Source organism: Coregonus lavaretus (assembly GCF_964263955.1).
Source record: "Coregonus lavaretus genome assembly, chromosome: 20".
Classification (NCBI taxonomy): domain Eukaryota; kingdom Metazoa; phylum Chordata; class Actinopteri; order Salmoniformes; family Salmonidae; genus Coregonus; species Coregonus lavaretus.
In genome coordinates this window covers 35,647,108-35,664,535 of record NC_140007.1, presented here as the reverse complement: position 1 = coordinate 35,664,535, position 17,428 = coordinate 35,647,108, and the positions used below count along the sequence as shown (strand labels likewise).

General features: G+C 41.0%; 1 protein-coding gene across 2 annotated transcripts; it reads left to right on the top strand.

Moving 5' to 3' along the window:
- Positions 1–4,363: 4,363 nt before the first annotated feature.
- Positions 4,364–9,853, top strand: LOC311147856 (prefoldin subunit 4-like; the record flags this gene model as incomplete). 2 transcript variants are annotated; one of them, XM_084184671.1, is made up of 4 exons in its annotated part: positions 4,364–4,431; positions 5,485–5,592; positions 7,976–8,116; positions 8,383–9,853. In XM_084184671.1, 4 exons carry the CDS (start codon positions 4,405–4,407, stop codon positions 8,512–8,514), a joined length of 408 nt encoding a protein of 135 aa, XP_084040797.1. In that variant the 3' UTR covers positions 8,515–9,853. The 2 variants fall into 2 exon arrangements, with proteins under 2 accessions (XP_084040797.1, XP_084040798.1); XM_084184672.1 differs by having other exon boundaries at positions 4,405–4,428.
- Positions 9,854–17,428: the final 7,575 nt, after the last annotated feature.

Sequence of the window (17,428 nt, the reverse complement as noted above, 5' to 3'; positions counted from 1 at the left end):
CCTTTACCGTGGTTGGAGTCGGCCAATTACGCACGGCTGCAATGCGGTCTCCCTCTATCTCCACACCTGTGGTTGTAATGCGATATCTGAGGAAGGAGATTGACTGCTGGAAAACTCACACTTCTCTGCCTTGGCATAAAGATCATTTTCCAGCAGTTGGACCAGTACTTTGCGAACCAAGGACACATGCTCGGCGCATGTAGCGGAATACACCTGGATGTCATCGATGTAGACCACCACACCGCGACCAAGCATGTCCCGAAACACCTTGTTTACAAAGGACTGGAAAACGGATGGAGCATTCATCAAACCGTAGGGCATCACCAGGTATTCATAATGCCCCGAGGTTGTGCTGAATGCTGTTTTCCACTCATCCCCTTCCTGAATACACACCAGGTTGTAGGCACTCCTGAGGTCTAATTTGGTGAAAGAAACGGGCCCCATGCATTGACTCAATCACTGAAGGAATGAGGGGAAGAGGATAACTAAATCGTACCGTCACATTATTCAGTGGTCGATAATCAATGCACGGGTGTAAACCGCCATCTTTCTTCTTCACAAGGAAGAAACTCGAGGAGGCAGGTGAAGTGGAGGGACGTATATACCCCTGGCGCAGGGACTCGGTAACACATATTTCCATAGCCTCCGTTTCAGCCTGCAACAGGGGATACACATGACTCCTGGGAGGTACAGCGTCTACCCAAAGGTTTATCGCGCAATCCCCCTCCCGATGAGGTGGTAATTTAGTCGCTTGCGTCTTGGAAAACGTGAGCGCCAGATCATGGTATTCGGGGGGAATGCGCACGGTGGGGGTACTGTCTGGACTTTCCACCGTGGTCGCACCAACGGAAACACCTAGACACCTACCCGGACACTCACGCGACCACCCCGTAAGAACCCTCTGCGGCCATGAGAGATTGGGGTTGTGAAGGGCTAACCACGGGATACCCAAGACTACAGGGTAAGCAGGAGACTCAATAATCATAAAGGTGATCTGCTCAACATGTGTCTCCTGCGTAATCATGGTGACTGGTACGTAACTTCCTTAACCAACCCGGACCCTAATGGTCGACTATCAAGTGCTCTGATGGGGAGTGGAATGGTTAGGGGAACCAATGAAATGCCTTGACGGTGTGCAAATGCCCTGTCCATAAAATTCCCAGCTGCGCCTGAATCGACTAGCGCCTTACACTGGGAACCTACCAAGTGGTCGGGAAAGGAGATAGATAAAGTACAGTGCGCCGCAAAGGGCTCTGAACACGTTTGGGTGTTCGTTACCTGGGGTGATGCGTGAGTACCCTGCCTACCACCTCCAGACCCAAAAGAACATTGACTGCAATGTGAGGTGGATTGTCCTTTCGTGCTACCAGAGTGGCACTGTCGCTGTCCTCCTGCGCCCTCTCGACCGGCGGCTCCCCCCAGCTTCATCTGCTCGGGGTCAGAGTCATCCGGAGTGGGAACGGGCAGACCCCTACCAGGACGTCCTCTGGCTCCTAGCAGATTGTCCAGCCGGATGGCCATGTCCACCAGTTGGGAGAACGATAGCATGGCATCCCGGCAGGCTAGCTCCCGTCAGACGTCCTCCCTTAGGTGGCACCGGAAATGGTCGATCAGGGCCCGCTCGTTCCACCCGGTCCCGCTGCCAGTGTCCGGAACTCCAGCGCATAGTCCTGAGCGGTCCTCGTCCCCTGCCTCAGATGAACTGGTCGTACGCCCGCCTCTCGACCCTCAGGCGGGTGATCAAAAACGGCCCGAAAGAGGTGAGAAAACTCCCCGTAGTTCTCCAACGCGGTACCTCCCTCGTTCCACACCGCGTTGGCACACTCCAGCGCTCTCCCACAAAGGCAGGAAACGAGGACGGATACCTTCTCCCGCTCCCGGGGCTCCGGCTTGATGCTGGAGAAATACAACTCCAGTTGGAGTAGGAATCCCTTACATCGCACTGCCGTCCCATCAAACGCCGGTGGCCGGGATATCTGGATCCCTCCAGGGGCTAGGGTGTAGGTGGCTGGATCCGGTTGACCAGCTGGTCTCGATAGATCGGATCCTCTCCTCTCCAGGTGTTCTACCACCTGAAGAACCCGATCCATTGCTTCTCCCAAGTTGGCCAACATCGAGGAATGCTCCTGGACCCTTGCCACAACTCCAGGCATGCGGTCTTCTCCTGCTGACTCCATATCAGATCAGGTGAGTGATTCTGTGACGAGGTGTAAAAGAAGGAGTCAGGCGCAGGAGGTAAATACCGAAGTCCAGAGTTTAAAGACATGGGGAACAGAGGGAACACTTATACACATACTAATTAGGGGATTGATAAGACATGACAAGTGGAGTGATGAGAATGGAATCGATAGTAGCTAGTACTCCAGTGACGACGAACGCCGAAGCCTGCCCAAACCAGGAGGGGGGGCAGCCTCGGCGGAAGTCGTGACAGTCACTCAGAGGAAAAGCAAATCAATTTTTTTGTCTGGATTGGCCAGAAAATGTGACATGTCACTCTCTATGCAAATGTGGGGTCTGAACCCGGACACTTCAAGTCATCTCTATGAGAGAGTGGTAGCAGAGAGCAGACCAATGGGGCTTTCTGGCACTGTAAGGCACAGGACCCTATGACGTTCACAGAGTGCTTTGTAAACCAAAATGTCAGTCAGAACCGGTCCGGAACCGCTCAAAGTCCCCAATAAAGGGACCTTTCATCTAAGAGTTAATCAAGACAAAGGGTTCTATAATCTAATCAATGTGGATCATCGTCCATGGACCTGCCACCATAAGGCAATTGTTTGGCTTTCATAGAGCAAACTGAAAGTTGATAACAGGCAATCAAAACAAAGATGCTTCTCCAGGGAATAGCAATTGATCCAGACTGAGTGAAATACTAAAAATATAACACAAAACTAATATCAGTATCAATTTAGTTTGTGTTTTAGTGGCCCAATGAAGTTGAACAAATACAAATGATCAGCTTATACTCATTATCGATGCCAAAGTGCCTAGAAATGGCTGGCTGTAGGCTATAGTTCAAAATGACTAAATAATGACTACGGTAACCAGTCCAGGACTGTGAATTAAGCAGGAGAAGGATCCCAAAACAAAACAAAAATAACTAATATTGTCCTCAGACGCTACAGACGCTGATGGTACAATTTTAAGGAAATAATAGCCTGTGAGCAACTTTCTTTCAGCTGTGAGTGAGTCGCATGAACAATAGACAGACTTTCCTGCATTTAATTCCTTGGAGACATGCCAAATCACTCCCACAAGAATGAACTTTGTGAATTAACACAATAATTATGGTCTGAAAAAATCATATTACCCCATGTAGGGTATGCTGTATTAGTCCTTTATGCTTTCTTATTTTGTGCACTTTGCATACTGGATTCCTCTGTTGTCGCACTGTGAACATGATTATTTTTGACATCCCGCAAGGCATGCTTGGGACAGCACACAGGAGACCTCATGCAACCCCTGTTCAAAAACGTTATGTAAGAGCTAACCAAGATATTTCAAATGGAAGAAGGAATCCTTAAAGATGCAGTCCGAGATCCCAAGCACTTACACATTCGTAACATATTGTATGAATTGGAATTCGTAACATATCATACAAATTGCAAAGCAAAAGGATGTAACATGTAATACGAAATGGATGACGAAGTACAGAATGGTGCAACACTTTTGGGGACCGGTTTTGGCTCGTGAGCACTACTTTCAAAACTACTGGCTGAAATTAGACAAAAGCTCTGGAGCATCACTTTAACTATGCATTTATCATCAATGGGATGTTCATAGTATAGAACATTGATCTTGTGCTATTTGTTCTCTAAACAAACCCTACCATATGTGTATTTTAAATTAGCTTTCTAAATGATATTTGCCTTGTTCATCTTTGTTATAATAAATCTGAGTAAGTTGCCCATACCTGCCTTTCGACAACTCATGCATTCTGCCAATATTTGAACTTGGGAGCAGTTCTGTTTGTTCTGATTATTTAAAGAGCAGAAGTTCCGGTTACTCCAATCACGTGTAGAGTTATTGTACTTTTGGAATGCAGTGACTCTGGTAGGCATATGAGCGGAAATGTAGAAATGTTTAGGCCCACTTTTTGTAAATCTTTGTTATAAGCGAATCATTCCATATTAGAGCTTTAGGGCCGTAAGTCTTTGTAACTCCCTTGGAAGCTCTGGATATAGTTAAATTGGCCTTCAGGAATCATGTGCAGGACAATACAGTTATCAATACATTTTGTGGTTTCAAATTGTAAAATGAGGCCATGAAATTAGATTATCAATTTGGCCTGCAAAAAATATGTAATTACTCATTTCATGCAAGATCCACTAGGTGGCGGTTATGAGTGTTTGGTATGCCCATCACCACTAATCGAATCGTATGTAAAGAAGAAGCAAAAGAAAGATGGCTGCCACCGGGAAGAAGACAGTTGTAAGCGAAAACCAGTTTGAATGAATCACCCATATCTCTATACCATCACTATCATTCGTTCAGTAATTATCTAAGACAATTTAGATTGTAAATAAATCAATTCATTGTCTAACTATATTGATATTCGCGCTCTCCTTGTGCGTTGGGATCATAGCTAGTGAGCAAACTGCTAGCAGCAGTAGTAATGTTACCGCGCCCTTAGCCAGCTTACGTTAGGTTAGTTACTTTACTAACTAACTAGCTAAGATGGTTATCTACAAAATACCTATCTATCCGAGATTTCTTAGGAAACGTTTAGCTATGGTTGTTAGTTTAATGATAGTACCATTTTGAGAAAACGCTCAGCTAGCTTATGTTATCCTATGCAGATATATCAAAGATTGTTATAACTAAACCAAGGTAGACTACAGCTTGTCGTTTCAAGTGGGAACAAATGAGTCATAGTGGGCAGAACAAGCAAGGAGGTGGGCAGAGCCAAGCACGCGCTAGCGATATCCTATTGGCGTGTTCTAGTATGCATCTGCAAATGTCCGTTAGGGAATGCCTACTCTGTGAAGTGCGCTTGTGCAATAACTCAATTCGCCTTTGCACTACGAAACAGCGCGATTTGCAAAAACTTTTGCAGAGGGTAAAGTCTACAGAACTTAGTCCACTCTGTTCATAACATATTCTAGTTTTGGCAACAAAAAACTGTTTTGAGATGAAATATTTAATCGATGAGAAAATGTGCAGAATGTCAGAACAAAATCCATCTAATTTCATCTTCTCCCACTGCCCTTCAGTGGGCTTCCTCTCACTAACATATTTGGTAGTGAGTGGAAACGCCAACCGGATGCTTCACATTTATACATCCGGTGAAATAAATGTTGCCTAGCTTGCTAACTACATCCCCTCCCAGAAATGGGCGGAGACCTTCTAGGTATCCTGCTAGTTGTTCACTTTTCTTGTCCCTATTTGGTATCTAACTAGCTTAATTGTGTTCTGTTCTTTGGCTATAGATATCAATATAGCTAGGCTCATTGTCTACAATCTGTATTTTCTTCTCATTCACAGGCAGTTGAAGATGTCAATGTCACATTTGAAGACCAGAAGAAGATTAATACATTTGCCAGAAACACAAATCGAATGACAGAGTTTAAAGATGAAATAGAAGCAAAAAAGGTAAGAGTGGTCAGTCTAGTGTAATGATCATGAAAATCTCAATAATTAGATTTTCTTTAGACTTGTTTCTTATTCTAGTAACGGTACATCATATAGTCACTACCGGTATATTATATACAGTAGTCTAACTATAACCATCAATTAGGGCTGGGTGATATATCAAATAAATGTGATTAATTTGAATGTATGTTTTTGCGCGATATTCCAAATGCCTGTATTGCAGAATCAAGGTTTATTGTATTTTTTCGTTTTTATGAGCGTTTATGTCCGCTTGTCATGTTGTCTTTTTGGTCTCGTTCTCTTCTTCTGTGCTGTGCACCTTCACATTTCTTCCAGTTCTCTGCTGCAAATGACTGGAACGAACTGCAAAAATCTCTGAAGCTGGAGACACTTATCTCCCTCACTAACTTTAAGCATCAGTTGTCAGAGCAGCTTACCGATCACTGCACCTGTACACAGCCCATCTGTAATTAGTCCACCCAACTACCTCATCCCCATATAGTTATTTACATTGTTATTTATTTTCCTCATTTGCACCCCAGTATCTCTATTTGCACATCATCTTCTGCACATCTATCACTCCAGTGTTAATACTAAATTGTAATAATTTTGCACTATGGCCTATTTATTGCCTTACCTCCATAACTTACTACATTTTCACAAACTGTATATATATATTTTCTACTGTGTTATTGACTGTACATTTTGTTTATTCCATATGTAACTGTGTTGTTGTTGTTTTTATCGCACTGCTTTGCTTTATCTTGGCCAGGTCGCAGTTGTAAATGAGAACTTGTTCTCAACTGGCTTACCTGGTTAAATAAAGGTACAAAAAAAAATAAAACACCAGAGATCTGTATATAATGACGAGATGCTCATGTCTCCGCCCTAACAATGGTAGTCGTTGTCCCAAAGGTGGGAAGGCAGGCGACAAGCTTATGTTCTAAATAAGCGCATAGGGTTTATTTTGGACAGATTTTGGTGAGAGTGAAACCTCTCGCTTCTCCTCCCAAGCCCTTCCCCCTACCACTCACTCACAACAACAAAGATGAGATCACTTCTTAGATTTGAGATTTTAGTCATTTAGCAGACGCTCTTATCCAGAGCGACTTACAGGAGCAATTAGGGTTAAGTGCCTTGCTCAAGGGCATACTGACAGATTTTTCACCTAGTCAGCTCGGGGATTAGAACCAGCGACCTTTCGGTTACTTGCACAACGCTCTTAACCACTAAGCTACCTTCCTCTCTGACAAACGGTTTCAATTCGCTATTTGCGTTTACATTTTAGTCATTTAGAAGACGATCTTATCCAGAGCGACTTACAGTTAGTGAGTGCATACATTTTCATACTGGCCCCCCGTGGGAATCGAACCCACAACCCTGGCGTTGCAAACGCCATGCTCTACACGGGACTAAGGTTTGGTCCAACATAATCGGTCATATGAACACCGAAACACATGGAGACATTATTTTACTGTAATAGAGGAGAAGTTAACCTTTCGAACCATACCCTGTTTATGTTATAACTCCTCAAATTTCGAGCAGAACATACACTACTAAACCCGATGTACCAATGAACATTCATTCTGGAAAATTAATGCTCAGTTTTCGCGCGTGCATTATGGTACCACGTATATCGTTACAGCATTCTAGTCAGATAAAGATGGCTATACTAGCATAAAACAATTTATATAAGGAATTGGCAACTCGTTCTCATTCTGAGAAATAAGGTAGGCCACTTTATTTCAACATCTGAACAAAGTAGACAGGCTAACATGCTGTTCAAACAGTTGAGACGGACAGAAGGTTGTGTTCATAACAATTCAACTGGTTTGCCGTGTTAGCTGAATTCAGAGCTTGTGAAATTATACCTAGATCCAAGTTGGCTAAACTTGAAATATAAATATAGGCTGGCTACTCACTAGCACGTGGGCTTGTGCTTGAGATATTGTTTATGAGACCGGTGTTAATGTCTATAGTGGCTGCTACATTATTAGTGAATGTGCATTATGCATGATTCTGGTTAAATTTGTCACAAAAAGGGCATTTTTATAGACAGACCTGAAAGACAGATCAGTGATTATTGCAACAAAAGAAAAGCAGGTACAACTATTTTTATAAAATAATAAATTTATTAGTGGGTGTTATGGTTGTGGAAGGCATATATTCAGCCTAGGTATAATTCCACAAGCTCTGAATTCATTAGATTATTGCTGAATGTTTTAAATTCAGTGTATTTGACCATTAATTGTACAACAAAGCTTATTTTAAAATAAATCGAGATATATGTTGTGAATCGGCCATAAGTTAGAAAACAATTTAGGCATGAGTTTTAGGCCATATCGCCCAGCCATACCAGCAATCTGCATTCTTCTCTTCTCAGAAATCTCTACAGAATCTGCAGGATGCCAGTGATGACCTGATGATGGCTGAGGATGACACTCTGCTCGTCCCGTATCAGATTGGAGACGTCTTCATCAGTCACACCCAGGAAGAGACCCAAGAGATGTTGGAAGCTGCAAAGGTATTGGTATTATGATATGAGTCGTGTAGAAGTTAGGGGTGTGGGCCTACCTCAGAAACCGGGATGCCTGTTCCTATGGCAAACATGGATGGGTTGTTTAACTAATTTTAACGTTGCATAATGAAGCCAAAGGCAGAGATGTCAAGGTATTATGGTTGACCCTATTATTAAGAATGCAACCTTAATCATTTGAACCATTCTGATTTATTACTATGTCAGACCTTAGTATAAATAGTTCTATTAACGTGCATTGTTTGTGGCTACAGGAACTACTGCAGCAGGAGATCAAAGACCTAGAAAGGAAGGTGTCGACGATACAGCAGGTGTTGGGTGATCTGAAGGTCCAGCTCTACGCCAAGTTTGGGAACAACATCAACCTGGAGGCAGATGAAAGCTGATCCTAGATTTGTTTGTGCTGTTTAGTATGACAATTAGTCAATGATTATAGGAGTTGACAAGATGCCACAAACAGATCTGGGATCAGGTTAAGTGGGCAACTATCTCTTTACACATGGAGTTTTCATGCACAAGCATTTCGCTACACCCGCAATAACATCTGCTAAACACGTGTATGTGACAAATAAAATTTGATTTCATTTGATATTATCCGATCCACAGACTGCTGACAGGATGCTTGCCAAACCAACATGTTTGTCATTTTCTCAGCATCAACACAATTATTTTCAGCATGAGTACACTGCAATGGTTTACGGTCTTATTTTGTATGAATGTCAGTGAATGTACCACTTTACTTTTTATTTAGTTTTTGTTTTTGTGTACTTGCACTGGGTCTCAGTAATATATGTCCCTATGGACTGACGTCTTTGTACACAAGATGGCCATGAAGAAAACAACCCAAGGATTTACCTTTGCAGTACGCCGCTGACAGGAACCACTACATGTCCTGTTACCATAATGAGAAAAATCAGTCCACGGGCCTATATTGCTGAATCCCAGTGCAAGTACTAAACAATTAAAACCACTTCAACCAGTCTTTATAAAGTAAAGATGGTAACGTGTTCCTCATGGATTTTTTTTTTATGTTTCCGATTTGGTTATGAAACAGAAATTAATAATATCTTATTCAGATTCAACTGCTTTAAGACCCAAACATGTAGGCTACTGTGTGTGTATACCCTAAAGTGTATCTTAAAGGTGCAATCTGTCGTTTCATTTCTGGTCAAAAATATCTAGCAAGACTGACAAAAGGAGTATTTTTTTAGTGCACTGGAAACTGATCGTCTTAAATGGAACCAAGGTTGATTTGTGTGTTTGTTTTTGTTTTTCGAATGTTTATGCATTTCGCCAGTGAGGGCAACCTATAAAGAAAGTTCTTACAATTCTGCTGCACTTTGTGTGGGAAGATTTATTTTTTAATTATTGATTGTTAGTGTCAAAGTTGATTCAAATAGAAAGGCATCCTGCTGATTGTAAGAGAATATACATGATTTTGGATTGATGAAATCAATTATCAATTATTTAATTTTACTAAATTTACTCTGCCGCTTTTGATCCTATAACTCTACTGTATCACATAGCTCTAATAATGAAGCATGTGTGATGAACAGATCAATGTAGTCCCATGTAGCTCAGTTGGTAGAGCATGGCGCTTGCAATGCCAGGGTTGTGGGTTCGATTCCCACGGGGGGCCAGTATGAAAATGTATGCACTCACTAAATGTAAGTTGCTCTGGATAAGAGTGTCTGCTAAATGACTAATAAAAAATGTGTCTGACAATGTTAATATTTAAACATAACAAAGGAGCTACCAGTTAAAATCATGCACCTACACATTAACTTATTTTGTCTGGTTAATAATAACAGTATCTCAGAATCTGTCAACAATGGGTTAGATAATCCTGCAGGATGGAACCAAAGTACATCACAACCATGAATAAAATAAAGATGAGCAATACTATTATGATCTATAATGCAGTGTTTTTGAGCTAGAAAAATATATGAGGAACAATGTCTTCAATTTCTAATGAGTTGGAGATACATTAGCATTCTAGATTACTCAATTTCTAATGAGTTGGAGATACATTAGCATTCTAGATGACTCATGGCAGAGGTAGAATAAAAGTGAGGAAATAAAAATTGAAAACATCACTTGTGGTCACAATAACATTATTCTATATTACCACACTTATACAACCCTTGTTTACCCACACGTATTTGCATTTTCCCACAATTTTCTGACAACTCATACTCTTGATAATTCCTGATCAATGCTGGTACTATAGTTACATGATCCCCACTGAAGGGGTCACCAGGAGAACGCATTGTGTCAGTCTGTGTTTCCCTCACTCCCTCTAATATTCAGCCTTAAATATTACGTTTTATTCTATTCCTATAGTCTCAGGTCTGGTGGAATCTTCAGAAGCAAAAACCTTTGGTGATCATGTAACTATAGTACCAGCATTGATCAGGAATTATCAAGAGTATGAGTTGTCAGAAAATTGTGGGAAAATGCAAATACGTGTGGGTAAACAAGGGTTGTATAAGTGTGGTAATATAGATTAATGTTATTGTGACCACAAGTGATGTTTTCAAATTTTATTTCCTCACTTTTATTCTACCTCTGCCATGAGAAACAACATTTGACAGAGTGGTGAAGTCAGGTGAAATCCTCCCAGAAACTACAGATGTTCATGTTGTCTGAATAAACTACGCTCTGGAATGCATCCAAACCATGTACTGCAGCCCAATACAAAAACATAATGCACAGACCTCATTAAAGTGTGCCCTCATTAAAGACATCATTAAAGTGTGCCCTGCTTTAGCTAATAAAATATCAGTATATCAAGTAAATTTAGGTTTTGAAGTTGTGTTTTGAAGTTGTGGCAGACGCCTCTGGAGGATCGCGATCTCAATGAACAAGTTCCTCTACCCCCCTGGGCTTCCTGCTCAGGCATTCACCGGTAAGATTAAGAGGAGAACCGCCCACACACACAGAAACACACACACACACACACATGCTTGGCTTTATGCACAGCTTGTTAAACCCTGGCTCACATGGAAATCGGAAATGACTGGACTTATTTCCCAGACGGCCTTGTGTGTGTGTTCTCTCTCTTTCTCGGTCTCTCTTTCTTTCTCCTTTCGTTCTCTCTCTCTCTTCACCCCCATCTCTGCACTTTTAATAATTAGCTGTGTGAAGTGGAGACGTATTCCCATGCAGATCTTCATAACACTGTGAGCTGTGTTCAGGCATTGAGCCAATTTCTACATCAATGATATGACTTCCATTCAACCATGTGGTGAAATGAAATTACATGAAGCCCATGGCACATTTTTAGGCTATTAGTTATTTCAACAATAGTTGAATAACAACTACTGGTACTTAATTACCATATTCCCCTCACTATGAAAGACTACAATTGATGCTAGAGTTAGGCAGAGTTGTCCACAAAATCAATTTGTTGTTGTATTCATTTTATTGATCATGATTCATGTCATTTGGGCTTATTCTCTGCAGTGACTGGGCCCTATTGATTAACGCTGTAACTGCAGAAACTCTCCAGAAGGTGTCTCTGTGTCTCTATTACAAGTGCCACATAGCATTCACCTTATACTTTTTTATGTCACTTACATGCAACTTTTTGTTAAAAGTGAAAGACATCACTGTGCTTTGATTCCTTCAAAATGCAATGTCTCAATTCTAGAAAAGATCCATCAAAGACAGTAAGTTCAGTAATGAAAGGGCAATAGTGAAGTGCTCCCTGAAGTGCTCCGTCAGGCTCAGACACAGGGGATTGAGGTTGTGCAGATTTATAACAGTAGCATATCAATTAAACACCACAACTGGCTTTCAATCCCCTGTTTTGTTGTTGTTCCTTATGTATATGGTACTGTATATATATATATATATATATATATATATATATATATATATATATATATATATATATATATATATATATATATATATATACAGTTGAAGTTGGAAGTTTACATACACTTAGGTTAGAGTCATTAAAACTCATTTTCCAACCACTTCACACATTTCTTGTTAACAAACTCTAGTTTTGGCAAGTCGGTTAGGACATCTACTTTGTGCATGACACAAGTATTTTTTCCAACAATTGTTTACAGACAGATTATTTCACTTATAATTCACTGTATCACAATTCCAGTGGGTCAGAAGTTTACAAACACTAAGTTGACTGTGCCTTTAAACAGCTTGGACAATTCCAGAAAATGATGTCATGGATTTAGAAGCTTCTGATAGGCCAATTGACAGCATTAGAGTCAATTGGAGATGTACCTGTGGATGTATTTCAAGACTTACCTTCAAACTCAGTGCCTCTTTGCTTGACATCATGGGAAAATCAAAAGAAATCAGCCAAGACTTCAGATTTTTTTTGAAGACCTCTACAAGACTGGTTCATCATTGGGAGCAATTTCCAAACGCCTGAAGGTACCACGTTCATCTGTACAAACAATAGTACGCAAGTATAAACACCATGGGACCACGCAGCCGTCATACCGCTCAGGAAGGAGACGCGTTCTGTCTCCTAGAGATTAACGTACTTTGGTGCGAAAAGTGCAAATCAATCCCAGAACAACAGCAAAGGACCTTGTGAAGATGGTGGAGGAAACAGGTACAAAATTATCTATATCCACAGTAAAACGAGTCCTATATCGACATAACCTGAAAGGCCGCTCAGCATGGAAGAATCCACTGCTCCAAAACCGCCATAAAAAAGCCTACAGTTTGCAACTGCACATGGGGACAAAGATCGTACTTTTTGGAGAAATGTCCTCTGGTCTGTTGAAACAAAAATAGAACTGTTTGGCCATAATGACCATCGTTATGTTTGGAGGAAAAAGGGGGACGCTTGCAAGCCGAAGAACACCATCCCAACCGTGAAGCACGGGGGTGGCAGCATCATGCTGTGGGGGTGCTTTGCTGCAGGAGGGACTGGTGCACTTCACAAAATAGATGGCATCATGAGGAAGGAAAATTATGTGGATATATTGAAGCAACATCTCAAGACATCAGTCAGGAAGTTAAAGGTTGGTCGCAAATGGGTCATCCAAATGGACAATGACCCCAAGCATACATCCAAAGTTGTGGCAAAATGGCTTAAGGACAACAAAGTCAAGGTATTGGCCATCACAAAGCCCTGACATCAATCCTATTGAAAAATGTTTGGGCAGAACTGAAAAAGCGTGTGCGAACAAGGAGGCCTACAAACCTGACTCAGTTACACCAGCTCTGTCAGGAGGAATGGGCCAAAATTCACCCATCTTATTGTGTGAAGCTTGTGGAAGGCTACCCGAAACATTTGACCCAAGTTAAACAATTTAAAGGCAATGCTACCAAATACTAATTGAGTGTATGTAAACTTCTGACCCACTGGGAATGTGATGAAATAAATAAAAGCTGAAATAAATAATTCTCTCTACTATTATTCTGACATTTCACATTCTTAAAATAAAGTGGTGATCCTAACTGACCTAAGACAGGGAATTTTTACTAGGATTAAATGTCAGGAATTGTGAAAAACTGAGTTTAAATGTATTTGGCTAAGGTGTATGTAAACTTCCGACTTCAACTGTATATATATATATATATATATATATATATGTGTGTGTGTGTAGAATAATAGTGAAGACATCAAAACTATGAAATAACACATATGGAATCATGTAGTAACCAAAAAAGTGTTAAACAAATCAAAATATATTTTAGATTCTTCAAAGTATCCAGCCTTTGCCTTGATGACAGCTTTGCACACTCTTGGCATTCCCTAAACCAGCTTCACCTGGAATGCTTTTCCAACAGTCTTGAAGGAGTTGCAACATATGCTGAGCACTTGTTGACTGTTTTTCCTTCACTCTGCCGTCCAACTCATCCCAAACCATCTCAATTGGGTTGAGGTCGGGTGATTGCGGAGGCCAGGTCATCTGATGCAGCACTCCATCACTCTCCTTCTTGGTAAAATAGCCCTTACATAGCCTGGAGTTGTGTTGGGTCATTGTCCTGTTGAAAAACAAATGATAGTCCCACTAAGCCCAAACTAGATGGGATGGCGTTACGCTGCAGAATGCTGTGGTAGCCATGCTGGTTAAGTGTGCCTTGAATTCTAAATCAATCACAGACAGTGTCACCAGCAAAGCACCCCCACACCATAACACCTCCTCCTCCATGCTTTACGGTGGGAACTACACATGCAGAGATCATCCGTAACCATGTTGTAGCCAAAAAAGTGTTAAACAAATCAAAATATATTTAATATTTAAGATTCTTCAAATAGCCACCCTTTGCCTTGATGACAGCTTTGCACACTCTTGGCATTCTCTCAACCAGCTTCATGAGGTAGTCACCTGGAATGCATTTAAATTAACAGGTGTGCCTTCTTAAAAGTTAATTTGGGAACAGAAGATTGCCCTATTTGGTAGAAGATAAAGTCCATATTATGGCAAGAACAGCTCAAATAAGACATGAAGGTCAGTCAATCCGGAACATTTCAAGAACTTTGAAAGTTTCTTCATGTGCAGTCGCAAAAACCATCAAGTGCTATAATGAAACGGGCCCTTCATGAGGACCGCCACAGGAATGGCAGACCCAGAGTTAGCTCTGCTGCAGAGGATAAGTTCATTAGAGTTACCAGCCTCAGAAATTGCAGCGCAAAGAAATGTTTCACAGAGTTCAAGTCACAGACACATCTCAACATTAACTGTTCAGATAGGACTGTGTGAATCAGGCCTTCATGGTTGAATTGCTGCAAAGAAACCACTACTAAAGGACACCAATAAGAAGAAGAGACTTGCTTGGGCCAAGAAACACCCGCAATGGACATTGGACCGGTGTAAATTTGTCCTTTGGTCTGGAGTCCAAATTGGAGATTTTTGGTTCCAACCGCCATGTCTTTGTGAGACACGGTGTGGGTGAACGGATGATCTCTGCATGTGTAGTTCCCACCGTAAAGAATGGAGGAGGAGGTGTTATGGTGTGGTGATGCTTTGCTGGTGACACTGTCTGTGATTTATTTAGAATTCAAGACACACTTAACCAGCATGGCTACCACAGCATTCTGCAGCGATACGCCATCCCATCTGGTTTGGGCTTAGTGGGACTATCATTTGTTTTTCAACAGGACAATGACCCAACACACACCTCCAGGCTGTGTAAGGGCTATTTTACCAAGAAGACGAGTGATGGAGGGCTGCATCAGATGACCTGGCCTCCACAATCACCCGACCTCGACCCAATTGAGATGGTTTGGGATGAGTCGGATTGCAGAGTGAAGGAAAAGCAGCCAACAAGTGCTCAGCACATGTGGGAACTCCTTCAAGACTGTTGGAAAAGCATTCCAGGTGAAGGTGGTTGAGAGAATGCCAATAGTGTGCAAAGCTGATATCAAGGCAAAGGGTGGCTATTTGAAGAATCTCAAATATAAAATATATTTTGATTTGTTTAACACTTTTTTGGTTACTACATGATTCCATATGTGTTATTTCATAGTTTTGATGTCTTCACTATTATTCTACAATGTAGAAAATAGTAAAAATAAAGAAAACCCTTGAATGAGTAGGTGTGTCCAAACTTTTGACTGGTACTTTTTATATATACACATATACATTACATGACCAAAAATAGGTGGACACCTGCTTGTCATTCCAAAATCATGGGCATTACAGTTTTCCCCCAATTGTTAACACACGTTTGCTGAAACTACATCTCAGCTTCTCAAAACTCTGAACACAAAACACAAAACAGTTATCCAATTTCCCCAAACCCCACAGACATCTTGCAAAATGAAACACTTCAATCAAAATCATGTACTCCCTGCTCAAAATGAAACTCTGCATTCAAATGAGACACACACACATCAAATGAATCTAACTTAGTGACAACCGAGATCACACTAATGTGACATATTCAAAACACTATTTTCAGAACCTATTTCAGTGTAAAGACTAAGATTTTGTTATTATACTGTACATTGTTTGTGTGTACTCAAACAAGAAAGGAACACAAATACAAACATTTACATTTTATATTTCAACATGACTCAATACAGGACAAACAGCATACTGTAAACACACATACAGTAAAAATGCAAACATACAGTAAATATATTTTGCATATGCAAAGGAAGAAAAATAGGCCTATTTGTACTACCATACGTTAGATCAATTGCACGGAACAAATAAAGAAACTGTCGAAATACAGTCAAATCAAAATCATAAGCCGTTAATTAACATAAACACATTTAGCATCTCCTGGCTTCCACACATAGCCTACAAGCCACTGATTCAGACCTTTGGAACATCTACATTTTAAAAAGTCTAATAAATCCATGTAATATAGCCTACACCTTCACAATAAATCCATAATTTATATAGTAAGAAAATGTAGTCTATTTCAGGATAACAGAATAGCATACTGAATTGTCCTTATGTTAGGTCCTGATCTGGCTATGACATATGGCTGTGGGCTACGCTCATTTAGCAGACAAGATTTGCTTAGAATTCTGTGGCATTATTTTATAGTATTTTGTAGTATGAAGAATACAATTGAACGAAGCTGAATAAATTTGAAAGGACATTTTCTCCACATGCGGCAATTCTGTGTTGCGCGGTTAACAAAGAAACAGGTACTCCTATATGCTTAATTGAGAGTTATTTATGTAACTTCAGTTGTGATACAAACGTTGGGCTATATGTTTAGATGTTTAATACATTCTAAGGCTGCATGACATGACTCTAATGATGATTTGAAAAAAGTCACATGAAAGGCATGAGCTCTGCTTTGTTTTTTTGTGCAGGCTGTACACACTTCATCAGTCTCTCATTCACAATTTGACAAGCACTTGATAATGCCTCGAATTTCCCGGCAGCATCCCCTTTGTGTGGCCGTAATGCCCCCTAAAAAAATCCATGCATTTTGTTGTGCCCTTCGGCTGAATGTAATAATTTAACTTCCCTGTGTGCTGCGTGCTCCGAAGCACCTCTCACTTACATGGCTCTCCGTCACGTGATGGGTCTTTCTCACAGGCTACAAATACATTGGGGATGCAACTGCGCACATCCTTATCCAATTCCGAGGCGCATATTTAAGATATTGGAAGAACTGTCAACATTTACTTTTCATCAGCCAACAAGATGAGTAGGCCTAACAAACAGCAAAAGCACTAGCCTAGTGTCAAGTAGTAAAAGTTGTAGATAGGTCCAATGTCTGCAATACATTCCTATTCTCATTTTGGAACGTCTAGATGATGGATGCTACGGTGAAGCGGCTCAGATTGGGCTGTGCTCTCTGCCCAGCCTTTCTCAAGGTCAAACCATGGTTGACCACATG